The 23,984-nt window shown below is 45.4% G+C and overlaps 1 protein-coding gene across 9 annotated transcripts; it reads left to right on the top strand.

Moving 5' to 3' along the window:
- Positions 1 to 927: 927 nt before the first annotated feature.
- Positions 928 to 23,980, top strand: ankrd26 (ankyrin repeat domain containing 26). Of its 9 annotated transcripts, none has more exons than XM_023831141.2 (42): positions 928 to 991; positions 1,828 to 2,098; positions 3,109 to 3,223; positions 4,149 to 4,322; positions 4,404 to 4,510; positions 5,196 to 5,333; positions 5,790 to 5,944; positions 6,376 to 6,411; positions 6,838 to 6,871; positions 6,966 to 7,038; positions 7,123 to 7,183; positions 7,320 to 7,513; positions 8,351 to 8,504; positions 8,626 to 8,681; positions 8,767 to 8,863; positions 9,021 to 9,089; positions 9,257 to 9,285; positions 9,373 to 9,451; positions 9,560 to 9,604; positions 9,930 to 10,247; positions 10,331 to 10,404; positions 10,804 to 11,556; positions 13,787 to 13,971; positions 14,602 to 14,626; positions 14,802 to 14,943; positions 15,051 to 15,264; positions 15,384 to 15,567; positions 15,710 to 15,856; positions 16,208 to 17,176; positions 17,632 to 17,784; positions 18,504 to 18,679; positions 18,823 to 18,916; positions 19,156 to 19,182; positions 19,615 to 19,692; positions 19,787 to 19,921; positions 20,067 to 20,179; positions 20,336 to 20,447; positions 20,533 to 20,823; positions 21,390 to 21,625; positions 22,070 to 22,298; positions 22,904 to 22,949; positions 23,057 to 23,980. In XM_023831141.2, the coding sequence occupies exons 2-42, from the start codon at positions 1,893 to 1,895 to the stop codon at positions 23,203 to 23,205; spliced, it is 6,672 nt and encodes a 2,223-aa protein (XP_023686909.2). In that variant the 5' UTR covers positions 928 to 991; positions 1,828 to 1,892; the 3' UTR covers positions 23,206 to 23,980. The 9 variants fall into 9 exon arrangements, with proteins under 9 accessions (XP_023686909.2, XP_023686906.2, XP_023686907.2 ...); XM_023831138.2 differs by having other exon boundaries at positions 943 to 1,345; XM_023831139.2 differs by having other exon boundaries at positions 943 to 1,353.
- Positions 23,981 to 23,984: the final 4 nt, after the last annotated feature.

The raw sequence follows: 23,984 nt of genomic DNA, 5'->3' as shown, positions 1-23,984 counted from the left end.
CAAATACATGTTATGCAAATAATGTTAAAATTTAATTATTATTATTATATATAATTAATTATTGTTTGAAAATTCCATCCATTGATCCATCGTCCACTGCTGCCTATTCCATTACATGGTCCCATGTATCTATTTCAAACGAGGACATTGTGGATAGGATTCCAGTCCATCATACTGTAAGAGCGATTCAGAGAATCCAATACACCTGGCTAGATGGACTTGAGGAGAAAAGCGCACAAACCTCACTTCGGAGGTGGCAGCAGTGCCTTAAGTATGAATAAAATCAAGTGGCGTTTCTCACCTTGTTATCCACTACTGGCAGATTATGAGAGGTTCCAGTATGCAAGAAATGTTCCCAGTACCCTGAAGAGAAAAACAAAGGGTACCAGTACTATGTACAGGTTTGAGTACTGACACCATGCTAACTGCTACACCAGCAGGCAACGTAATGCTTTCTAAAAACAAAAAATATACATATTCGTTTTGTTTTTAAATGTAAATATTGAGATATATGAGCAAATCTCATTGAAAAAACTCAAGAATGTGAGTCACATGTGAGACCTTCCAAATGAATACTTCCTTGATTTTGGGTGCCTTCTGCTGCCTGGGAGAGTCTCCAGACCCCACCACGTATAAAAAAAATATTTTTCACATAAAGTGTTTATATAAATATAAGTTGCTTATTAAACTATCATCAAAACAACCTCTCAGTCATTTGTCATCGGAATTCCCTTCAATTTGTGTATTAGAATGATAAATTATAGATTAACATATAAACAAAATCTGCATGAATTATAAAAGGGATCTCAGGGAAAGAAAACATGACTACATATGTATTGTATTTCTCCAATGCTTTTTCATCTAACGCAGCCCACCCACCCCGCAAACTCGCGCCGCGTCTTTAGCCACAAGCGGACATAAACAGTCAGCTGACTCCGCAACTTCCGCCTGACAGCGACACCCTGAGGCCGTGGCGCTCCTCATCTTTTCTGTTGAGTAGATGTATAGTACTGTTAAAGATTCCTAATGTTTCAGAAGTTTGTGAAATTAATAAGTAGTACAATAAATTGTCTATTTTTGTACAGTAATTTATTCCGAAATGACATGCACACAAATCTTGTTTCTTAAACCAAACGGACATCAGTTTCATTTATTTATAACGCTCACCGCGAGTAGAGCCGCCGACTCCGCGCCACCAGACTCTCCGGAGCGGGCCTGCGCCGATCGGCTCGGCTCCGGGTCGCGCCAGACCGCCTACCGCGCTGCGATCCTCGGACTCGGCTCTAACACGGGCCACGCCGCCCTCTGACCGGCTTCCGCAACTCTTCTGCCCCTGCGCGGCATGGTGAGCCGGTAATAACTCCCGGAATCGTTAATCTCCGTACCAGCAGTGTTTGGTAATTTGATTAACGTTGTCTTTCAGTAACGGTCGTGCCGCTAGTTAGATGCAGTGAATGACGACGCTGCCCCCATTAACGCTGTTCTTAAGCCCGGATTCACCGCTAAGGAGTTTATATGCGCGCGGGCGGCGGTGTCCGTCTGCAGTCCGCCGACTCGTTGCCTTGGTTACTCGTTGTCAGACGCGCGAGCTGCTTTCCTTATGCTTATTTTTGTAACACTGAATTTAAAATGAATACCTTAAAACAGAGCACCGTTTGGAACAAAATGCTTCTATAAGCGCCGAATTCACGTACTCGGAGACATGGTAGCTGCTAGGTTTGCTGTGCAACTGGTTGACTTGGAAAACGTTGAACCGATCTATGATGCATTTGGGATGCGGAGTTCACCTGAAGCAGCTTCATCGGTTTAAACGTGTTTCTTTTTTAGGAATGCAAATGATACCTGCGATGATCTTGACGCCATTGACTTGGACTGCTTAAGGAGACGAGAGCATGATGAAGAAAATACTCAAATTTAGCAAGAAACGGAGAGGTTTCTCTCCGAGTTCGTCTGATGCCGGGAGCATTTTATCAGTAGGATATGAGATAAAGGAAAAAGACTTGGGAAAGGTTCATAAGGCTGCGTCTCTGGGCGACCTGACCAAACTGAAACAGCTTGCAAAAAAGAATGATTTAAACCAACTGGATAAGGAGAACAGGTAGGAGAGACTTAAGTCAAATATACCAGGTATCCAAACCTGATTGGGATGATTACAGTACTGCATAGTGTTCTGTAAATTTGAGGGGCTGAATGATTATTGCACAGATGGAAGCTACAGAAGCATATACAAAGCATTACTAACTAGAATCTATTATGTTTTTTATTGCACATACAAAACTTGGCTACCTTACATTATTACTTAAGATTGAAAGGGGGTGACTCTTAATTGTCACTCATGTCCTAGTTTGGAAAACAGTGGAATACAATTGGCAGCAATATGCTTGTGACCGCAGGAGCTCTCTACCATTTTGACTTCTTTTATAATTGAGAGTCATGAGTCGCTTTCACAAATCTTGATCTGATTATTATAAGAACATAAGAAATTTACAAACGAGAGGAGGCCATTCGGCCCATCAAGCTCGTTTGGGGAGAACTTAACTAATAGCTCAGAGTTGTTAAAATCTTATCTAGTTCTGATTTAAAGGAACCCATGGTTTTAGCTTCCGCTACACTAGCAGGAAGACTATTCCATACTCTAACTACACGCTGTGTAAAGAAGTGCTTCCTCAAATTTGTTTTAAAATGTTCTCCCGCTAATTTCCACTTACGGCCACGAGTTCTAGTATTTAGACTAATATTGAAATAGTCATTTGGCTGAACAGCATCCAGACCTGTTAGAATCTTATAGACCTGAATCATGTCCCCCCTTAGTCTCCTTTGCTCAAGGCTAAACAGATTCAGCTCAGCTAACCTCTCCTCATAAGACATTCCTCTAAGACCAGGAATCATTCTCGTAGCTCTTCGTTGCACCTTTTCTAAGGCAGCAATGTCCTTCTTGAGGTATGGTGACCAAACCTGCACACAGTATTCTAGGTGGGGTCTTACCAAGGAGTTATATAAGTATCACATGAATCAGTATTTTCTTGTACTGTTAATCTTATTAAATTGACGGCGTGATGCAACTGCTTTTCAGAATTAATCAAATAACAATGGATGCTTATTTCACAGAACTCCTCTGCATATTGCTTGTGCATATGGGCATGCGGATGTTGTTCTGTTCCTGGTGGAAAACAAAGCCAAGCTGAATTTATGTGACAATCAGAACCGATCCCCACTGATGAAGGTACAAACATCAAATATCAAATAAGCGATGACAAAGACTTTTTTTTTACATTTTAAATTGACCTGTTATTGAAATAATATATAAAATAATTATTGACACAGTAGTTCATTTTTGGTCCCGCCATTCATCTGTTGTATTATAATAACTTATATCTATTGAATTTTCATAACTTTAACTATATTAACTTATCTAACTATGGTAACCTGGACCTGTAGTGTTTTCCAACCTGGTCCCAGACCCCCAGACTGTCCACAATGTGGGAGGGAGCAAAAATGTGGACTGTCTGGTAGGGAGCTGGGAGAGAGCAAAAATGTAGACTGTCTGGTAGGGAGCTGGGAGAGAGCAAAAATGTGGACTGTCTGGTAGGGAGCTGGGAGAGAGCAAAAATGTGGACTGTCTTGTAGGGAGCTGGGAGAGAGCAAAAATGTGGACTGTCTGGTAGGGAGCTGGGAGAGAGCAAAAATGTAGACTGTCTGGTAGGGAGCTGGGAGAGAGCAAACACATGGACAGACTGTCTGGGGGTCGCTGAGGACCGGGTTAGTAAACGCTGATCCAGAGAGTAAAACATAAGACATGAAGAGAGTATGGATTGGGTGCAGCACTGGAATCTCAGTACGCTCACATACATTAATTTTAGTCTAATCAGAGTACTTACAGGAAACCCACAAACGAGAACATGTAAACACTACCCTCCATACACGTACAACTGAGTTTCTGATAAAATGCAGCAGATCACATTACTATATGGCTAAAAATATTAATGTGACTTGTAAACTATCGGAATATCAATTTTGAATCAGTGAGACGGTCAGTTGATCCATTTTTATGTTATAAGATTCCGATGAGGTGGGAAATTCTCAGCTGAAGCCGAGTTTAAACGTGAGAATTCCTGGACGAGGGACGCTGATGTGGTCTTTGTGGGCAGGCAGTGCAGTGTCAGCAGGAGACGTGTGCCACCGTCCTGCTGGAGCACAGTGCTGACCCCAACCTGGTGGACATCAACGGGAACACAGCCCTGCACCTGGCTGCCCTTATCCCGTCAGTGCCCTTGGGTACCCAGCTACTGGAACATGGCGCCAACATCAATGCCCATAACAAGGTATGTACCACAAGGTCTCCTTACACGCATGTAGTCCCACATGGGTGGAACATGGCTTTAAAATACTAGCTTTCTTTTCAGGATGGATGCACTCCTCTGATCCTGGCAGTAACAGAAAATCACACTGAGATGGTAGAGTTTCTCCTTAAGGAAGGAGCTGATGTGAATGCTAAGGACCAAGGCAAAAGGTTTGTGTGATTTCAGTGAAGCTGTAATTTAATGCATACTCTGAATAATTAATTGAATTAGACCCATTCCATATGCTACATTTAGTTGCTGAGTGGCTTTCGTTTTTTACCAGTTAATATAAGTGGAAATGCCGTGCTTTGTAGCTGAACCAGCAAATACGACGCGCTTTCCTACCGAAGTTCAGGAACCTAGTTCCTGGGTCGTCTCGACCAGGAACTTTATAGTTCTTGGCCACTTTCATGTTTTGCTTTTGTGCGATTCAATACATACAGCTCGCAGACAGGGTCAAGTGGTTCACTTACTGTACTGTTCAGTAAAGCTGAAGAATGGCAAATGTGCATTATCTCAGCATTTTTGAATGTGTTATGGTTCCAGACATGGTCTCGGCTCACCTCAGAAATTCCCACAATTCTGGGATTTCCACACAGTACAGTGTCAAGAGTTTACAGAGGATGGTACGATGCAGAATAGAATAGTGATGATTGGAATGGAATAGTGATCCCTCTTGGTTGAATGTTTGCCTCAAAGAATTCAGGCTACTCTTTATGCAAAAGGGGGTTTCTACCTGGTACCAGGCTACTTTACCTAATGAAGTGGCCACATATTGTGTGTTATATGCTGTCTGCTCCCTGCATGTAATCATTATAATTCTTTTTTCTAAACTGTATAATTTCCCCATTTTAGGACATCCTTAATAATTGCTGCCTGTAATGGACAAATCAGTATGATTCGCCTTCTTTTGGCGAACAATGCAGATATAGCGGTAAAGGATGAGAAAGGATGGACATCTGATGACTATGCGGTTATTAACGGGCACCATGCGTGAGTATCAGACAAGATGACATGTGCTGTACTTTTGTTTGCTTGGGCAGGTGCTGGACGTTTTGCCAAAGCAGTCATCTTTCAGCTGATGTTGCATCACCAAGATCACGCTCTCATGTTGTGTTTTTTTAAACAAACATTGCGTTCAGCTTAACAAGGTCTTCTGTTCTGTGTTGTAATTTTATACTGCAATTAATTTGCATTTAGCTTAATTTATACTACAAATTTACCAACTTGGGGGGGGGGGGGGGTACTACGTCTGCACTCCCAGCCCCCATGGCACTGCCCAATGGCAATATGATTACACCGCTGACCATGGATTTGAACCCACAACCTTCTGTAACCCACCAAGCTGCATGCCACCCCCGCAGATTATGCCATAGAAATTAGTTTCCAGATGTTTCATGCTGGTTGCACCTCAGATCTTTTGTAGAACTGTTTGTTTTTGCTTTTCAGTTGTTCCCATTTGATAATAGAGCATGGGACCAGGAGGAGGTGCCAGCAGTCGCCCTCTTTCCCTGGGCAGAGCGGGCAGCAGGGGCCGGTGGGCAGCCCCGGGGGGGAGGGCGAGGCGGCTTTTTCCCTGGGGAGACCAGCCTCTAACAGAGATGGTAAGAGACAGTCAAGATGTGCCTCCGTTCCTCACTGTGATTGTTTTTTTTCATGCTGCACATAATCACTTCTTTACATAATCAGTTCTTTTCTATGGAAACCGTGTGACAGTTCAGCTCAAGTTAGTTCTATTTACTTAATTGTTACTCCCTGTGTATCTCCATCATTCGGCATCCCAGTCACGTTTTAGCTGCTGTCACGTCTGTAAGTGCAGGCTCTCGTTTATTTATTTATTTATTTAGCTTAATAATGCCAAATAATCTAAGTTCTTATCTCCACTGCAATTAATTTGCAGTTAGCTTAATTAATTTATATTGCAGTGGATGATACTGAGCTTGCATTGTGTTATTTTTCTCATTGCATTTTAAGTGTTAATCCCCATTTGTTTGTATCATCTAACCCTCACGCGTATCCTCTTGGCTGGATCTAGAGCTGCACCTTGCAGGAGCAAGTGAAGCAGGGAAAGGTATTGGAAACAATAGGAGCCATAGATATAGGGGTACTAGAGTGGAAACCATGCCCTGTACACTGGGTGTTTGTTGACTTATATTAAATGAGAATACAATATGCCAGCCTTTTTCTAGCTTTTTAAATTATCTAATTCATCCTGTCCATTATGGTTGTAGAGCTTCTGTAAGATATTTGCCATCAGAGGCATATCCAGTTGAGCAGAGCTGCGTTTGGGCTTCGTTATTCTCATTGTTGGGACTCGCAGCTTCTCACAAAAATCCTTAGTTTCCTTTTTTTTGAAACTGACATGATTAGCAAAATTTAGCCCCAGATTAGCCCCAGCGTTCTGTAATCTCAGCTGAAAATGATTCTAGTGGTATGTTTTGAATTTCTTGCCCCACATCATATAGATAACATCAGAATTTTTGTTTTTTTTTTGCAGTTGATGATAATTCACAAGTAGAATCCATCAGTAGGTGAGAAAATGCGTTTATGACATTTTTTTTGCTTTGATGATTTTGCTTCTCCATGTCATGTGCTTGTGATGTATATCAAAAATTATTTTTCTAGGGCATCTAAATCCGCTGCTGGAGATTCGTGGCTTTCATCAGATGAAGATGATGGCTTACAGTTGAGCCCAAAGGTGCCGAGCTTTTGTGTTGCATCATCCACTGACACAAACCGGCTTGTTAGTTTACTAATTAATCTGTTTGCTGTGTTCACACAGAAAGCACAAAAGGTGAACCTGAAGAAGCTCATCAGCTCTTCGGAGAAGGGCAGAAGAAAAGGTAACTATCAAAACAGTGCAGATTTTCATATTCTGCCGTTTTGTGGGTTGGAATATAACGTGCACGATTGTGTAGCTGCAGCAGACTCATATTCCGCCGTTTTGTGGGTTGGAATATAACGTGCACGATTGTGTAGCTGCAGCAGACTCCAAGTCCTGGAGTGAGCGCGAGTCTGACGCAGAGAATGACGACAGAGCCGAGAGGGACTCGCCCCCCCCTGAGACTTCACCCCCCCTGAGGGGCAACGCCCTGCCCCCACCATCCCCTTCGCCCGCCCCCTTTTCCAAACCACCCCAGAGGACATCCACGCTGCTCCATAGATCCAGAAAGGTAACATGCCCTGAACACATTTCTCTTCCTCCTTTCCATTTTTGAAATCTTTATTTTAGGTCTGAAATTTTTTGAATTAGTTCTTTCTTTGGGGTGTTTTTAAATGCCATTTGGGATGGGTATTTGCTCATGAATATGAAGGTCAGTGAAGAATATTATAGAAATATTTTAAAAAAGATAAAAATGAGAATAATAGTATAACAAAATAGTAAAAATCACCTCTTATTCAATTATACCAATAGTCCTCCAAACCAGCTCTGCACATATGTAATGCATTTATGAGTTACTAAACTTCCTGCATGTCGACTGCAGCTTGTGTGAAACTCCCATAAAACTTCCCATTTCATTTCTTATGCCAACCCTGTGATATATCGAAACAGTTTGTAAACTGGAACGTAGGGGCCGGTTTATATGTATCCTAGACTACGATGGAACTTAGGCCTCCGGTTGAAGAATGTATGTCTCAAACAGCCACTGGTAACTGTAAGCTTGATGTGCTTCCAGAACAAGCTGGGGGGTGTAAGGCCTGCTCACCGGAGGTGAGACGGCTATCAAAATACTAATTCAGGGTCTTTCAGATGAGCCGAGAGCATTTTGAACAGTTTGAGGCCTACCTTCATCTGTGTATTAGCCTGATAAAAACATAATGATGGGAATTTTCGTCATGGTAAGCTTATGATTCTTCCATGTCAAAAATGAATTTTAGACTTGCATCTGAGAGCATAAGAGAAAGTATTTAAATATTTAAGCAATATGGCAATATGTTAAATTTTACTTGTATATGTCTGACACAATTTTGCACTTCATTAATCCCAATGCATTTTGTTTTTCAAATAGGAAGAGGATTCCACAGATGCAGATTGTGAGGAGGAGGAGGAGGAAGATGAAGAGAGCAAAGAGGAGGAGCAAGGGCGGGTTAAGGATAAAGTGCTGCACAGTGAACATTCGCACGATGACGGCGAGAGGAATGACTTCCCAGCACAGAAGAGAGGTCAGCAGAAGAAGCTGAGATCTTCCTGGTTGTGTTTATTGGAAAGTCTAAGTGCATTTTGTCAGGGAAAAGATTACCAGAAGCCTTTGATGTGTCTCTCCCTCCCCCTCCACACACACAGATTTTCTGTCGGAGTTGGGTCTTGGGGACCGTACAGACGATGACTCCTGGGACTCTGTAAGGACTGTCTGTCGTTGTTAATACACCAGCGATGTGACATTTATTGACATTCACATGCTGTTTTATTTTTTCCTTTAAACAGCCTGTCTCTGACAGCCCAAGGAAACTGCATGTCGGCATTAATTCCCCTGTGACGCCCAAAGAAGAGACGGCCAATATTCCTGAGAAGAGCAATGAAGGTATTTTTCTCAGTGTTTTCGTCACTGACCCGTGTCTGCATATGGGCTGAATATGCTATGAATAAACAGCTCTGTTCTTCGGCCGGTTTCCAGTCATTTAAGTTTTAATTTCCCTTCCTAAATCTGTTTCACATTCACTCATTCTAACGACAACTAGGAAGCTGTAGGAGAGCTTTTCTGGAGACCTTTGGAGAGTTTAGACTGGCCAGGAGACCTAATTGTCGGGGTGAGAATACTTCACAGAGGCCAAGTCTCGGCCATCGTCAGACACATTCAGCCTCCAGAGTCGCCCTCAAACGTCCAGTGTGTGTTAATCTGCATGAGGCTGCACTGAGTCTTATTAAACGTATCGTTAGCTCGAGTCATTAATGCTTACATGTGATCTGTCTTCAGATGGTCCTTGCGATGATTTACAACGGAAGGTAACTTAACTTTCAGATTTTAATAAAATACCTAAAAGGATGCTATAACAGAAATTGGGTGAAAGACACATTATCTCTCTTTTTCAGCCTGGTGTATCGAACACTAAGCCAGTGCATGTATTGCAGACATCGGCCACAACCATGGACAACACTAACGTAAAAATCGGTAATTTCACAAAATCATCGCTGCACACAGGAATCCATAAACATTGACAATTATGCATGTTTAATATCTTCTTGCATGAGTGTAAATCGGGGCATATTGGTATTACAGATTTAATGGAAGAACTTGGATTGGGAGATGTAGATGATCTTGAAGGTAAGTTATTTAATTTGTTCCATAAAAAAATTTGAGATTTTTTTGGTGTGACAGCTTTCTATGTTTTGTGTTTTTCCTTAAAAGATAGTCAGAAAACGCAAGGAGGTCAGACAGAAATACCATCTTTACAGTGCTTTCAGCTTCCTGTATTGTAGTATTGTGTGCTGTGGTTTTACTTAGTAAATGGGAAATGTATACACAAATATTGTCAGTTGTCTTATAGGTCACCTGGCTGGGTTTCTTCTCATGTTTGACTGACCGAGTAGGTTTTCATGGAACCTGGAGATGGGTACAGACATAGTGTGGCCTCTGCATTCCTCTGCAGATCCTTCAGATTGGGACAGTTCCAGCTCCTCCAGCAAAAGCCACGATGTCATCAAGCAGGACCCTCCTAATGAACCTGACCCACTGGCCTCAGAGAAGGAACCAATCGCCAGCCCTCCCTCGACCGCCGTACCAGCCGGTGGGGGTGAAGAGCCTGCTACATCCGTAACAGAAGGGAGTTTCGAAAATACAAAAAGTGCCCAGGCTCCATCACAGAACCTGGCCCCCCCGAATGGCCACTCCACACGGCAGGCCCAAGTCAAGCCCCAGGCACAGCCCCGCACCCGGAAGACGCCCGCAACCACAGAGAATGAAGAAGGTGAAGACAGGTTTTTGTATCAGTCGGCACATAGCATGCCTTTGGTCTCCTTTCAAACTGATCTGGCCTGTATGTCTAACCAGAGGCCTCACTGACGGAGGCGGCGGCAGACGACACGGAGGATAGTCTCAGCGCAGGACCAGAGGAGCCGCAGAAGGTGGGTTCTTCATGATCTCTTGGCGCTCAGAGTAGGAAGCATGGATGGATGTTGCTAGAACAAAGGTTTGACTACACAGACAAGAAAGAGTTGGGCTATTTGGCTTAATTTTTATTTGAATGTGTTTAGAGAACACAGAATGACTGTTTGTTTATATTCATGTGCATATTAAGCAATCAGTCTCCTGTTTAGCCCTGATTATGTGAAGCGCGTTACAACAAATGAATGGGCCATTGTGGCAATTGTTCATTGATGCCTGATCGCTTAAATTGGTTTACATAGCATTACAGTTATTAATTAATCCTTAAAAGTGTATAATGAGTTTTAAACATTTTTTTGATTAAGTGTTAGCACTATTATGGAGTTAACAAATGTTCTTTTTTATTCATGCTTTTGAAGGGGAAAGTTGTATTAGATAAAAGTGGGTTCGGTATGAGTGAGCTGTACCACAGCAGTCCTGTGGTGTGTGAAACACAAAGCGTTCAGCGGAAGGAGGATGGGGGTGAGACTGATGAAGACACTGATACATCATGGGAAAAGCGCTATGAGAAAATCTGGGTAGAGACTGAGAAAAGGGAGGTGAAGTCTCACTACAGGAGCGTAACAGCAGAGCTGAAGGAGAAGTTTGGGGAGCTTTGTTGGAGGGATGCTAGGGGAGCGTTTGAGGCTGCTGCCACCGTGGAGTCCAGCAAGGACTGGGGTGGTGAGAGGATTCTGGTTCCCATTGCTGAACAGAGAGAACCTGGGTTAGAGGACTCCCTCACTGAGCCCTCAGAAGGCCTGCGGTCCAGAGACTCGCAGCCCTGTGCTTCCCAGAGTCCCCAACCCACGCTGAACGTTCCCAGCAATGAAAAAGTCGCTGTCCGTTCTAGCGATGAAATCGGGAAGGAAGAGCAGCTTGGGAGCCAAGAAGAGGCAGCAAAGTTTGGAGGCCGTGAGCGTGATGCCTGCGGAGATCCCAGCGACTCTGCCGATGGCTGCAATGTGAGCACAGGGCTCGGCGACCTTGGGCCGAAGGGAGAGAGTCAAGCCGCTGTCACAGTACAGAAGATGAACGAAGACACTGAAGCGGAGAGTAAAGGTCTCAGTGACGCCGCAAGGCGCCTCTCCGATGAAGCGCTTGAGGAGGATATGCAGAGATTCAAGTATGAGGTAGGGATGCTGAAGACCGTGTTCCTGGATTTGGAGATGAAGGCCCAGCTGCAGAATGAGGTAGTAGACTGCATCCCCTTTCTGTTCTCCAGCTGTCTGTGTGAGAGCCTCCTGGTAGAGACTGCAGACGCCATCCTGCCCTTTTCTCCAGACCACTCTTGCATTTCTCTTTAGTAGTGCTGTGTGTTCTTTTCATCAAATTTCAGAGGGATGAAGTACAACTCTGATACTCTCTCCACCATCTTTATGTTCAGCGTTTCGACTGGAAACCTCTGTCTTCATATCCTCACTGAATCGCCAATCATGATGCATGTGTGCCCTCAATGTCATGCAATGGATTTTTACCATATTAACTGTGTGTTTATTTCTACTTCATGATTGTATAGACAGGATCCATCTTCTGTACAGTCCTTTTGGCTTTGTTATATTGCACATATACACTCACCTAAAGGATTATTAGGAACACCTGTTCAATTTCTCATTAATGCAATTATCTAATCAACCAATCACATGGCAGTTGCTTCAATGCATTTAGGGGTGTGGTCCTAGTCAAGACAATCTGCTGAACTCCAAACTGAATGTCAGAATGGGAAAGAAAGGTGATTTAAGCCATTTTGAGCGTGGCATGGTTGTTGGTGCCAGACGGGCCGGTCTGAGTATTTCACAATCTGCTCAGTTACTGGGATTTTCACGCACAACCATTTCTAGGGTTTACAAAGAATGGTGTACAAAGGGAAAAACATCCAGTATGCGGTAGTCCTGTGGGCGAAAATGCCTTGTTGATGCTAGAGGTCAGAGGAGAATGGCCCGACTGATTCAAGCTGATAAAAGAGCAACTTTGACTGAAATAACCACTCGTTACAACCGAGGTATGCAGCAAAGCATTTGTGAAGCCACAACACGCACAACCTTGAGGCGGATGGGCTACAACAGCAGAAGACCCCACCGGGTATCACTCATCTCCACTACAAATAGGAAAAAGAGGCTACAATTTGCACGAGCTCACCAAAATTGGATAGTTGAAGACTGGAAAAATGTTGCCTGGTCTGATGAGTCTCGATTTCTGTTGAGACATTCAAATGGTAGAGTCAGAATTTGGCGTAAACAGAATGAGAACATGGATCCATCATGCCTTGTTACCACTGTGCAGGCTGGTGGTGGTGGTGTAATGGTGTGGGGGATGTTTTCTTGGCACACTTTAGGCCCCTTAGTGCCAATTGGGCATCGTTTAAATGCCACGGCCTACCTGAGCATTGTTTCTGACCATGTCCATCCCTTTATGACCACCATGTACCCATCCTCTAATGGCTACTTCCAGCAGGATAATGCACCATGTCACAAAGCTCGAATCATTTCAAATTGGTTTCTTGAACATGACAATGAGTTCACTGTACTAAAATGGCCCCCACAGTCACCAGATCTCAACCCAATAGAGCATCTTTGGGATGTGGTGGAACGGGAGCTTCGTGCCCTGGATGTGCATCCCACAAATCTCCATCAACTGCAAGATGCTATCCTATCAATATGGGCCAACATTTCTAAAGAATGCTTTCAGCACCTTGTTGAATCAATGCCACGTAGAATTAAGGCAGTTCTGAAGGCGAAAAGGGGTCAAACACCGTATTAGTATGGTGTTCCTAATAATCCTTTAGGTGAGTGTATATGTACATATGTAACATATATGAATCATTCACTTAAGAACGAATGGGCCATTTTAGTGTATTATATACGTCACTTAGTGTTTGATGTTTGACACTTTACTTGAGGGGGCAGAAATATAGTAGATACTTGAGATAAAAGATGCGTCGTAATTCATTAATGATGAACAAACATGATTGGTGTTTCATTTGTGTTGTTCAGTACTTGTTCCCTCAGTACTTCTCAAAGGCTTACAGAATTAACAGATATAGTAACTAAAATAAAGTAATTGCTTGGGGTAAGACGTGTCATGATTCATTAATGATGAATGTTAGCATGTAACTAAGACTCAGTTTCTGGTTAGTTACTACATAAGTAATAGCACTATTACATTATTTGTGCTCCCTCAAGTAAAGTGTTACATCTTCCTGTGCTGACTTTTTAAGTAGACATTTGTATAAATGAATGAAATAAATTTATTTTTAAATTTTGTCAGATTTGCGCATCGGACCATGTCAGTGAAAAGGCTGATATTACTCAGCATGGCGTTTGAGTCCACTGTGCTCTGTCCTCATTTCCTTTGTTCTTTCAGGTTTGTGAGGAGAAGAGAGAGCTGCCAGCTGTCCAGCGCCATCGTCCATTAAGGGGTGTTGAAGGACCAAGCAGGAGTTTTGTGGGAGAAAATGTAAAAGAAGAACTGGGTGAAAGAGGCACCAAACCTGCATCTGAAAAGGAAGTTAGATTACATCAAGGATTAGGCTCAAAATATGCCGAAAGGTACCTTCATGTTCCCATCGCCCCCTTATTAATGTTGCTGTGGTACCTTTCATTGACTTAGATGTATAAAACATTTAATCCATGAATGTGTGAAAAGAGTCAAGTACTATAATTGTTACTCACCTAGTAATCTTCCGCTAAACTAATTTGCTTACAACAGAATTTAAATACTGTAGCAACACTGAACTCTATTGCGATAAATATGAGCAAGTTACAAAAAGTACGGCTAAAAATACAACTCTGATTCCATGTTAACTGAAGAATGCAGTAAGTATGACCTTTCAGTGTAATATGCATCACTGTGGTTAAGGGTAACACCTGGCTCTGCAAGCCAGGTCATAATCGCTTCTGGGAGGCCTGTAGTTCGGCTTAAGGGGCTGCTATAGATGAAGATGCGCAGCCCTTCCAGAGACCGGCAAGCTTTGTGGTTTTGGAAGTCCTGTCTCCGTTTGAGGATGGCACTTTGAGCGAGCTATCAGAGCTGTTTGCACAGTATGCTGTGAGGATGGTGATCCTGAGTGTAAACTCTGCTTTCTGTTCATTAAAATTTGGGAAGTTTATAACGGAATTTATTGTGGAAGGAAAGAAGCAGAGCATGCAGGCCACCTGACAGCTGTGTTGTCCTTGCAGGTTCATAACTGCAGGGAGCACAAAGGTAAGGTGACATCCGTCTTTAAAAACATGACCTCTCGTGACCAGCGAAAGCCAGGAAGATATGAAGTCTCTCCTGCCGATATCATCAAACTTTTCTATCTGCATTGCATATTTATTGCAAATCCATTACTTAGTAAATTATGGGAATTGGGTGCCTGTTGTTTGTAATGTTGCAGGTGCCTGAAGAGATGGAAATTGGGGATGACTTTGATGATCTCACTCAGTCGTCTGACACGGGCACGGATGAGGCGGATCTCCCCACGTCGGGATTCCGCAACGCTTCTCTGCTGATCCAGCAGCTGGACTCCTCCTGCATCGGTCAGTATGCCTCTTGCTGCTCCATGAGCTGTGTCTCAGATTTCCCAGTGTTTCTACTCTCTGATCAGTCCCTGACATTGCACAAAACGATACCCTGGTCCTCGCAGACTCGGTGAGCATGGTGAAGCTGCAGACCATGTTCCACGAGTACGAGTGCACTATCCAGAGGGAAAAAGGGCGCTGCAGCAGGCTGTCGGATAAGGTCTCTCAGCTGGAGGAAGAACGGGCCAACCTGAAGCAAGTCCTGGAAGAGACGCGTGACGTTAAGTCCACCTTGGAGCACCGGCAGGTGGATTTGGAGACTGAACTGAAAAACTTCAAGTGAGCGGCTGCTTCACTCTGGTGTTTTGTATCTGACGAGTTTGTTCTGAGTGACGGGGAAAGGTGCCATCCTGGATTTGTTTGTGTTCAGCGAGTTCAGCGTGTGGAAACTTTCGCAGGTTTGTCCTGAAGCAAGAGCAGGAAAAGCACAGGAACGCTTGCATGCTGCACGACAAGAGCTGCGAGCAGCTCCGGATAAAGGAGGAGCAGTACCACGCCGAGGTGCAGGAGAGGCAGAAGGTGGAGCTCGCCAAGAGGAACCTGGAGCTGGAGATGAGGGCCCTGATTAATAGCATGAAGCAGGTCAGTAGCACCTCTCTAGACACCTACATCCTTCTACCATCCTTGAGGATAATGTGAAGACGTCTGTCTTCAGAGAGAGTTTTATGTGATGATGTCATACTTATGACATCATCGTCCAGTACTCATGACATCATCATTCCAGCTGGACGACGACCACAGTGAGACGCAGCGCTTGCTGGCCCATGAGCGCAGTACCCGCACCGTTCAGGAGGGCATCCTAACCAAGCACCTGTGCAAGCAGAGGGAGCTAGAGGAGGAGAACATGAGGAACTTCACTAAGAGCAGTGAGGTAAAGACCTAAATGACAAGCAGCAGATTGTCTGCTTGTCTAAGGATGTTGTCTGTTTCCATTCTGATCTATTCAGTGTCTTATGTATCACCTTTACCAACAAGGTTGACCTAAAGTGCTTAACACAAATTCAAACAGCAGTGGCACTTAATGGCGTGCAGTTAGTGTTAGTATTTTTCCCATAGAAATGAATGAGCGGTCCCCATAAAGATACGTTTATCCAACTGTGTGTGTGTGTGTGTGTGTCTCATAGGAGAACGAGATGGGTTTGTGTTGCTCTTGCTACCTGTAAAATGACAATAAGGGCATTCTCTTTCTGTTCTGGTTTGTTCCATCGTCGGGGTGCTGAAGGCCATATCTCAGCTGTCAGAGGCCAGCGACCGAGAGAAGCAGCTTGTGCAGCAGAGCCAGAGCCTACATGAGGAGGTGACGACACTAAGGATGGAGTTGGAGCGAGTTCGTGCTCATAGCCGCCAGGAAGAAGCCCACCTCGGTGAGGAGAACGAGACCCTCAGGGAGAGGCTGGAGGACGCCAGACGTGACCTGAAGCTCAGCGAAGAAGCCCTGGCCCAGACGGTCTACCAGTACAACGGCCAGATCTCTGCCCTCAAGGCCGAGTGCTCCATGGCCTCGACCAAGCTGGAGCACGAGAAGCAGGCAAGGGAGAGGCTGGAGGCCGAGGCGGACTCGGTCCGGGTGAGGCTGGCGGCCGCCTTGCAGGAGGTGGAGGTCATTCAGGCCTCCAGGTCCGAAGCCGACAGGAGCCTGCAGCGTGAGAGGGAGGACTGGCAGAGGACGCAGGAGAAGATCTCGGCGGAACTGGCCAGCCAGCGCGAGTCGGCGAACAGCCTCTCGCAGCAGCTGGGCGCGGCCGAGGCCAAAGCCAACAGCCTTGAGAACGAGTGTCACCGCGCCACACTGTCACTCACCGAGAAGAGCCTGCTGCTGGAGACGGTGCAGAGGGAGCATGACCGGGGCCAGGCCCAGATCAGGCAGCTGGAGGCCGGCCTGCAGGCCGAGCGGGAGCAGGCCGGCAAGGCTGCGGCGCGACAGGAGGCCACGCAGGAGCGGCTGGCCCAGGCCCAGAGCGAGACCATGCTGCTCCGGCAGCAGCTGGAAGAGGCCCAGAACCGTGGCGTGATCAAGGAGCGGGCCGTGTCGGACGCGCAGGAGCGCTTCAGCGACCTGCTGGGCAAGCTGCGCGCGGATAGCGAGGAGCGGGTGCGGATGGCGGAGGAGAGGAGCAAGGAGTTGGTCTCAAAGAACACGGAGCTGCAGGAACAGCTGCTGAGGCAGGACCTGGAGAAGGCTGAGAGAGAGGTGCGAGCACGGAGACGAGGGCCGCGTCAGGCAGCTGTGACCTACAGGGACGTGTAGCTTACATACGCTGTCCTGGTCATAGTAACCTGCCGGGAATCACGACGACAAACTACTCTCAAACCGAAAGGCTCCTGTGATTGGCTAAATAGTCCAATTCTTATACTTTGACTGGTTTGTTTCTTTGATTGAAAGACTCATCCAACTGTTTCACATTAACATTTGTGGCACATGCATGATTTTAGGAGACTGACCAATCAGCACACAGCAAGAACTCTGCGCTATAAGTGAAATCTAGTTCCTGTTAATTGAAATCGTAGGTTACAAATCCTGGCTCAAATTGTCTTACCTGACATGGATTATCTGGTCACCTTAGGCCAAATGCGGGGAGGTGACAGTGACAGCCCTGACGATGTATTAATCACACAGATGTATGTTGTCCCCGGTTTGCTATACAGGCAGCCCTGAGGCAGCTGCAGCAGGAACTGGCCGACACCCTGAAGAAGCTTTCCATGTCTGAGGCCTCTCTGGAGGTAAACTCTCGCTACAGAAACGATCTGGAAGAGGAAAAGCTACGTCTGCAGAAGGACATGGACAGGCTGAGGGGCAGGGTGAGTTCCTCGTTGGCAGCCAGTGTCCATGTGTGATGCCCGTAGCTGGCATGTTTCTGAGGTGGGGCATGTCGGGCTGCAGCGTATGGTACGCCATCTATGCTGTACCTGATGCTGCAAATTCTACGCAGAAGTATAAATCAGATTTCACAGAGTAAATGCTGTACGACGGGCAGGCGACAGATATCTGTCCTACCTGATGAGTTACTATCTGCCTGAGATCAGGTGTGGGTCATCAGAGACCCGGTAGGATGGAAACCGCTGGATACTGGCACTCTGGGATCAGGTGTGCCTACCCCATAGGACAGCCATGACGGGATTGAACAGCTGTATCTGAATTCAGGGGCTGCATCCTTTCACGGATGAGGTCTAGGAAGGCGTAGTTTTTCCCAGGCTGTGTTCTTCAAAGGTTGAACGGAAAGCGTCGTCAAACGGGACAGTCTGCAAACGGGACAGTCTGGCCGCCACTGTTCCCACCCTTTCCCTTGAGTCATGGAAGTGCCACTCCTGTCGTCTAGTCAGGACACACCTCTGCACAATGGATCCATCGGGTGGATCCTTTGCGACCTGACAAAAGGATGCGTTACTATATCGCGTTAGGAGCCTTCGAGATGGGAGAGCCTTGTCGCACCGCTGTGACGCGTTCGGTCTGCAAATGCAGCCGTAGAAGGATGCAGCCCCTGAATTTGGACGCCGCCGACGGTCTGCTGTCCCTTCAGCTGCAGGAGAGCGAGGATCAGTATGTCCAGGCCGAGCAGCGCATCCACGAGCTGAAGAGAACCCTGGACGACAAGGAGCGAGACGCCGTTACCTCCAGTCAGAGGCTGCAGGAAGCCCTGGCAGCTGCTGTGGACAGAGACAAGATGGTCAAGCAGCTGGAGGAGGCCGTGCAGAAGTAAAGTACCCCGGCGTGACACGCGGTCATGGCCGCACGCAGCTGTCGCGCGGAAGCAGCCGTGCCGGCGATGCGGCGCATGAGCATGTCAATGGAAATCGCAGCCGAAAAAGCGCGTCATTGTTACGGGGTTGCTGTTGCAGGCTGGAAATCGAGAACGCCAGGCTGGAGGCTTCAGCCAAACACCAGATGAGCAGGATCGAGGTGCTGCAGAAGGACAGCCAGGAAGCTGCAGAGGTATGACCTTGTGAGCCCCCAAACCCTCACGCTCAGGCTGAATAATTAGTATAGATGCCTTTTAATGAGTATTACAAATAAGCACATTTTGTGTTTGATGTACCATGTCAATCATTTGCATTGTCATTTGACACATGCAGAGACCTGCTATATGTCTGTGAATGTGTCTGTTCATGCTTTTGACATTTCAAATGGACCCCTGTGCATTTTCACCAAAAAAGAACTTAATCTTTTTACAGACATCAGATTCATCACCTGGCACTGGGGTTTGTATTTTAAGATGTGGTGATAGTCTCTATTAGCCACCTCTTTATTTTATTTACAATATTTCTCTTAAATATAAAGACTGATGAATCTATAAAGAAATGAATTTTGCAGTTTAGAAAATAGATATTTTAAACTGCATCAAGCCCTTTTGTGTGTTCTGAAATTACAGACGTAGCCTCGATGTAACACAGTGACCAAACGCCTCTGAATCTGACTTCATCCTCGCTGTGTTAACGTGTCATTAAGGGTTTTTTTTATATACTTATCATTGCGCTTTGGGTTTTTTAATAGTGTTTTCCAGCTTGATGTGTTGCATGGATGTAGAGCTGCTTAAAGCATGCTGTGATATTTCACATATAAAAATAAACAACAATAATGAATGAATGATTGTTAAGTTTTCTGGGTAAGTTTTACTTTTTGTCGTCTTACAGGTTAGGAACCGTTTAGAGGATCTGGTCACAAACTTGCAAGGAAGCAAGATTACGCTGGAAGATAAACTGAGTCGAGAGGTTTGTGCCTGGCTGGGTGTGTCCATTGGCCGCTTGGAGCCCCAGAGAGACACTCGCTAGTGCATCGCTGAGCTGCTGTGCTCCTTCGTGCCAGGTACAGAAGCAGAGCCTGCTTTCCCACAGCGCCCAGGACACCCATCGGCTGTGGGAGGAGGAGATGAAAGCTCGGGCGCGACTCAGCCTGCGCCTGGCGGAGCTGGAGAGGGAGAAGGGCGAGCTTTCCGGGCAGGTACCCATCTGGGAGGGAGTACTCTCTGAGGCGGCCAGACATAATGGCTTATAAATTAAAATACTTGTTTATCTCCTCAGAAAAACATATTAAGTAAATTTTATTAACTCCACACGGTGCTGGATTCACCTGAATTTCCTTGCAGGTGGAAATTGAAAGAAAGAGGGTAAAGAAAACCGCAGAGCAGAAGAAATCCACGGATATTAGGCTTGACCAGGAGATGAGCAGAAACACGGAGCTGCAAAAAGACATATCAAGGTAACGTCTCACCATCCAAATCAGAAGTAATTCAGGAGCCATTTTCCGTGCTTTAACAAAAACTGTTACGCAAAGTGAAGGTGAGACAGTGATTTCCGTATTATGCAGTACAGCCTGAGCAGACAGTATTTGCTGATTGGTGTTTACTCTTTGAAGACTGAAGATCCTGCTGAAAACGGCCAAGAAGAGACTGAGGGAGCAGCAGAACATGGAACCAGACTCTGTGCTCAGCAAGCCGGGCGACACCTTGGGCCGGATGAAGTCCCGAGTACATGGCATTTCTCAGCTACACCAACATTCCTGCAGCGCACTGGGACTCGCTGTTCATCAGTCTGTTTCTGCGTCTGCCCCAGGTTGACGAGCTCAGTCTCCAGCTGCAAAAAGAGGAAATGAAGTGCAGCAAGTTGGAGGCCCTGAATTCGGACCTGAAGGAGCAGCTTTCCTCCCTGAAGACCCTCAGCAGGACCAATGAGCATCTGGAGAGGGGCAAGAGACGGCTAGAGGAGGAGGTGGCCGGCCTGCAGCGGCAGATGGAGAGCAGCAGGATGGACCAGAACCACCTGGAGCATTACTGCAGAGAGGCCGAGGAACGGGCCCGTCTGGAGGTCCGGCAGAAGCTGGAGGAGGTCAACCTCTTTCTGCAGGTCACTACCTATGGGAATCGCAACTGTCAGACCTTCTTTAAACATAGATGCTTTTATCGTATATCCCTGTTATTCAAATCACGGTCCTCGAGGTCCGAGCACCGCTGGTTTTCCAGCCTTCCTTTACCTGTCAGTCCGGTGTGAAGCCTCTGACCAATCAGAATCAGTAATTATTAAACTAACTACCTGGGAGAACTGAAAACAAGGCCTGGATTTGGAATCGAGGTCCAGATTTGACGAGCCCTGTCGTATACTGATAATCGTTGCAACTTCAAGTTGACTTTTAAATGTGGGTCAGGCCTTCGATATTCGCTTGTGAAACATTCTGCTTTTAGGCTACTGGACACACCTAGACTAGCATCTTTTCTTTGAAAGCAGTCAGAGGTGGATAGTTCCAGGCCAGAAAGTTAAAATCCAGGTTTTGTTTCAACCAACCTTCTGAGTATAAAGAGTCACAAAGTACGCAAGTGGGTGGTTGAAACAAAATCTTGGTCTGGATTTTTACTTTCTGGACTGGACCTATCCATCTCTGCAATTGCTTTAAGGCCATAACCTTCATGTCCCAGACCCAGGCCGCATCTCAGGAGGCTTTGGAGCAAATGAAAGCTACAAATGAAGCGAGTCTGCGGGCCCAGCAGGAGCAGCGCATTCGGGAGCTGGAGGGCGAGCTGAGCCGCCTGCGAGGCAACCAGAACGACAGCCTGTCCCAGAAGGAGAGCGCGCTGACGGAGCTGCAGCGCTACCGCGAGCTCTACGGCGAGGAGCTGCAGCTGCGCAAGAGCCTGGCAGCCAAGCTGGAAAGGTTCAGTGACAGTGATTTGGTTTGCTTTTAGATCTGTAGTTCAGATTTGTAGACGCCTTGCTCTGCATCGCACAAAAATCACTGGACATTCCCGTGATTTCACTTGTGAGTCTGCGTAACTATAGCTGATTTGAACCCACCAGAACTTCAGTGTACAATAAAGACGTTGATATGTACTGTAGCGGCATGGAGTTGCACAGATAATTTTACCTAAGTGGTCCAGGCTAGGGAGGTTTCAGCATATTTTAGTGCAGTGCTTCTCATCCTGGCCCTCTGGTGGACCTTCTGGCAGGTAGCTGGGAGGGAGCGGAAACATGGAGCCGGGGGGGGTCCCTGTTTTGGTGGATATGTTGGATTCTCATTCCAAGGATCCTTAGATTTAGGTCCAGTATGTAAACCTACATTCCTACACACTGAATCCACCCGAACCCACTGTCACTGCAGGTCCAATGAGCGGCTGGGAGAGGCCAACGCCAGACTGCTGGGTGAGCGTCAGCGCACCCGGTCGCTGATGGCGGGTGGCATGGGTGGCATGGGTGGCAGCCTGATTGGCCCCTCACTGGATGTGGAGCAGCTGAACCCAGCAGGGCCCTATGGAGGTGGTCTAGGAAGCGGCCTCCTGGACCCAGTGGGGAATGGACAGAACACCAAGGTGGAAACGTTCCTGGCGAAGGTGAGACTGTCAAATGGCGCTACATGTTTTGATCAGGATAGTCACTGTCAGACTTGAATTCTAAATTTTCAGTCACTGAAAGTTCTGCTCATAGGTTCCTCAGCTATTTTTCCATTTTAGTGAATTTTATAGTATTGCATAAAAAAAACATTTATGAAGAGTATTAAAATATGACTATTCAAATTTGGATAATTGCACATAATAATAGTTGATAACACAGCTTGAACCAGACTCTGGTGCAGCCATTTTAAATGAACATCATCTAACAACCATTGAATTGCTCTGTACCATGTTTTGATCAGGATAGTCACTGTCAGACTTGAATTCTAAATTTTCAGTCACTGAAAGTTCTGCTCATAGGTTCCTCAGCTATTTTTCCATTTTAGTGAATTTTATAGTATTGCATAAAAAAAACATTTATGAAGAGTATTAAAATATGACTATTCAAATTTGGATAATTGCACATAATAATAGTTGATAACACAGCTTGAACCAGACTCTGGTGCAGCCATTTTAAATGAACATCATCTAACAACCATTGAATTGCTCTGTACCTTGTGGTATCTGCCGCTGTGCTGAACACATTCCTGTTTGTTTCCACCAAGATGCAAAACGAATTGGAAAAAAACATAACAAGGGAACTAGACAAGGGTAAGTGTTCCTGTCTTACCATGGGGTCAGACTCGCAGGATCTTCGGTGCACTTGGCACTTTGGATGAGACTCTGCTGTGCGTCTGCTGTCCCCCCCCATCCCTTAGCTTCTGCAGAGCTGGGGAGGGAGTCGGCCCGATTGTCCCCGGTGGGGTCAGTAGCAGCTTCCCAGAGGAGCCTCAGCATGGACCAGGACCCAGTGGCCAGAGCCACACAGCAGTATCTGGACGTCTTGAAGAAGAACTACAGGATCTGACGCTCCCAGAGTATCAGCGCCTCTTCTGTTTACAGCTGTGACATTTATACAATCTCTGCACATCTTTGCACTCAAAGGACAACTTAGTTTTGGCCTCACTGTTGAAACCACAGTGTCTTAATATTTATGACTAACGGTTGCATTTGAAAGGCTTTCCTTTCAGGTTTGCACATGGAAAAAAAATCTGTATATTAAGTACACTTTATATTCTTTATAAAACATTCCATGTAAGGTTGTCCTCATTTCCTTGATTTTGCATGCATTCCTTTTCATCGTCAGTATTATATTGTTTCATTACTTTGCCAAGATTATAATTTCATGTAATTTAAAAAGGCTTTTTCTGACAAGTTTTCTTAAGAATGAAAACAGATTGGATAGTTATTTATCTAGAATACTGTTTTGAATTTACTTGTATTGTTTCTAGAATGGTACAAAATGACTTCACCGATTGTTTCATTGCATGTTTGATATTGCAAAGTTTGAAATTGGAGTTTTCTGACAAATTAACATGATGAACTCTGAGTTCTCAGTTAAGCAACCTGAATAAAAATCGATGCCAATTTGATAGTCCTTGTTTAAACAGTAACAACCGATCGGTGTAAAAATCAATAGGTTACATTGAGAGTCACGGTACTATTGGTAATGTTTCTTTTCCTCCAGCTGGTCAGGTAGCTGATACACTTTAAATTTCAGTCACTAGAGATGTTTTTATGATGTGCAGCAACATAAAACTTGGTGTGCAACAATTTTATTTAAAAAAATGTAAAAACTGAAATGCC

This window comes from Paramormyrops kingsleyae, chromosome 1 (assembly GCF_048594095.1).
Source record: "Paramormyrops kingsleyae isolate MSU_618 chromosome 1, PKINGS_0.4, whole genome shotgun sequence".
Lineage (NCBI taxonomy): Eukaryota > Metazoa > Chordata > Actinopteri > Osteoglossiformes > Mormyridae > Paramormyrops > Paramormyrops kingsleyae.
This window is presented reverse-complemented; position numbering and strand designations above follow the sequence as displayed.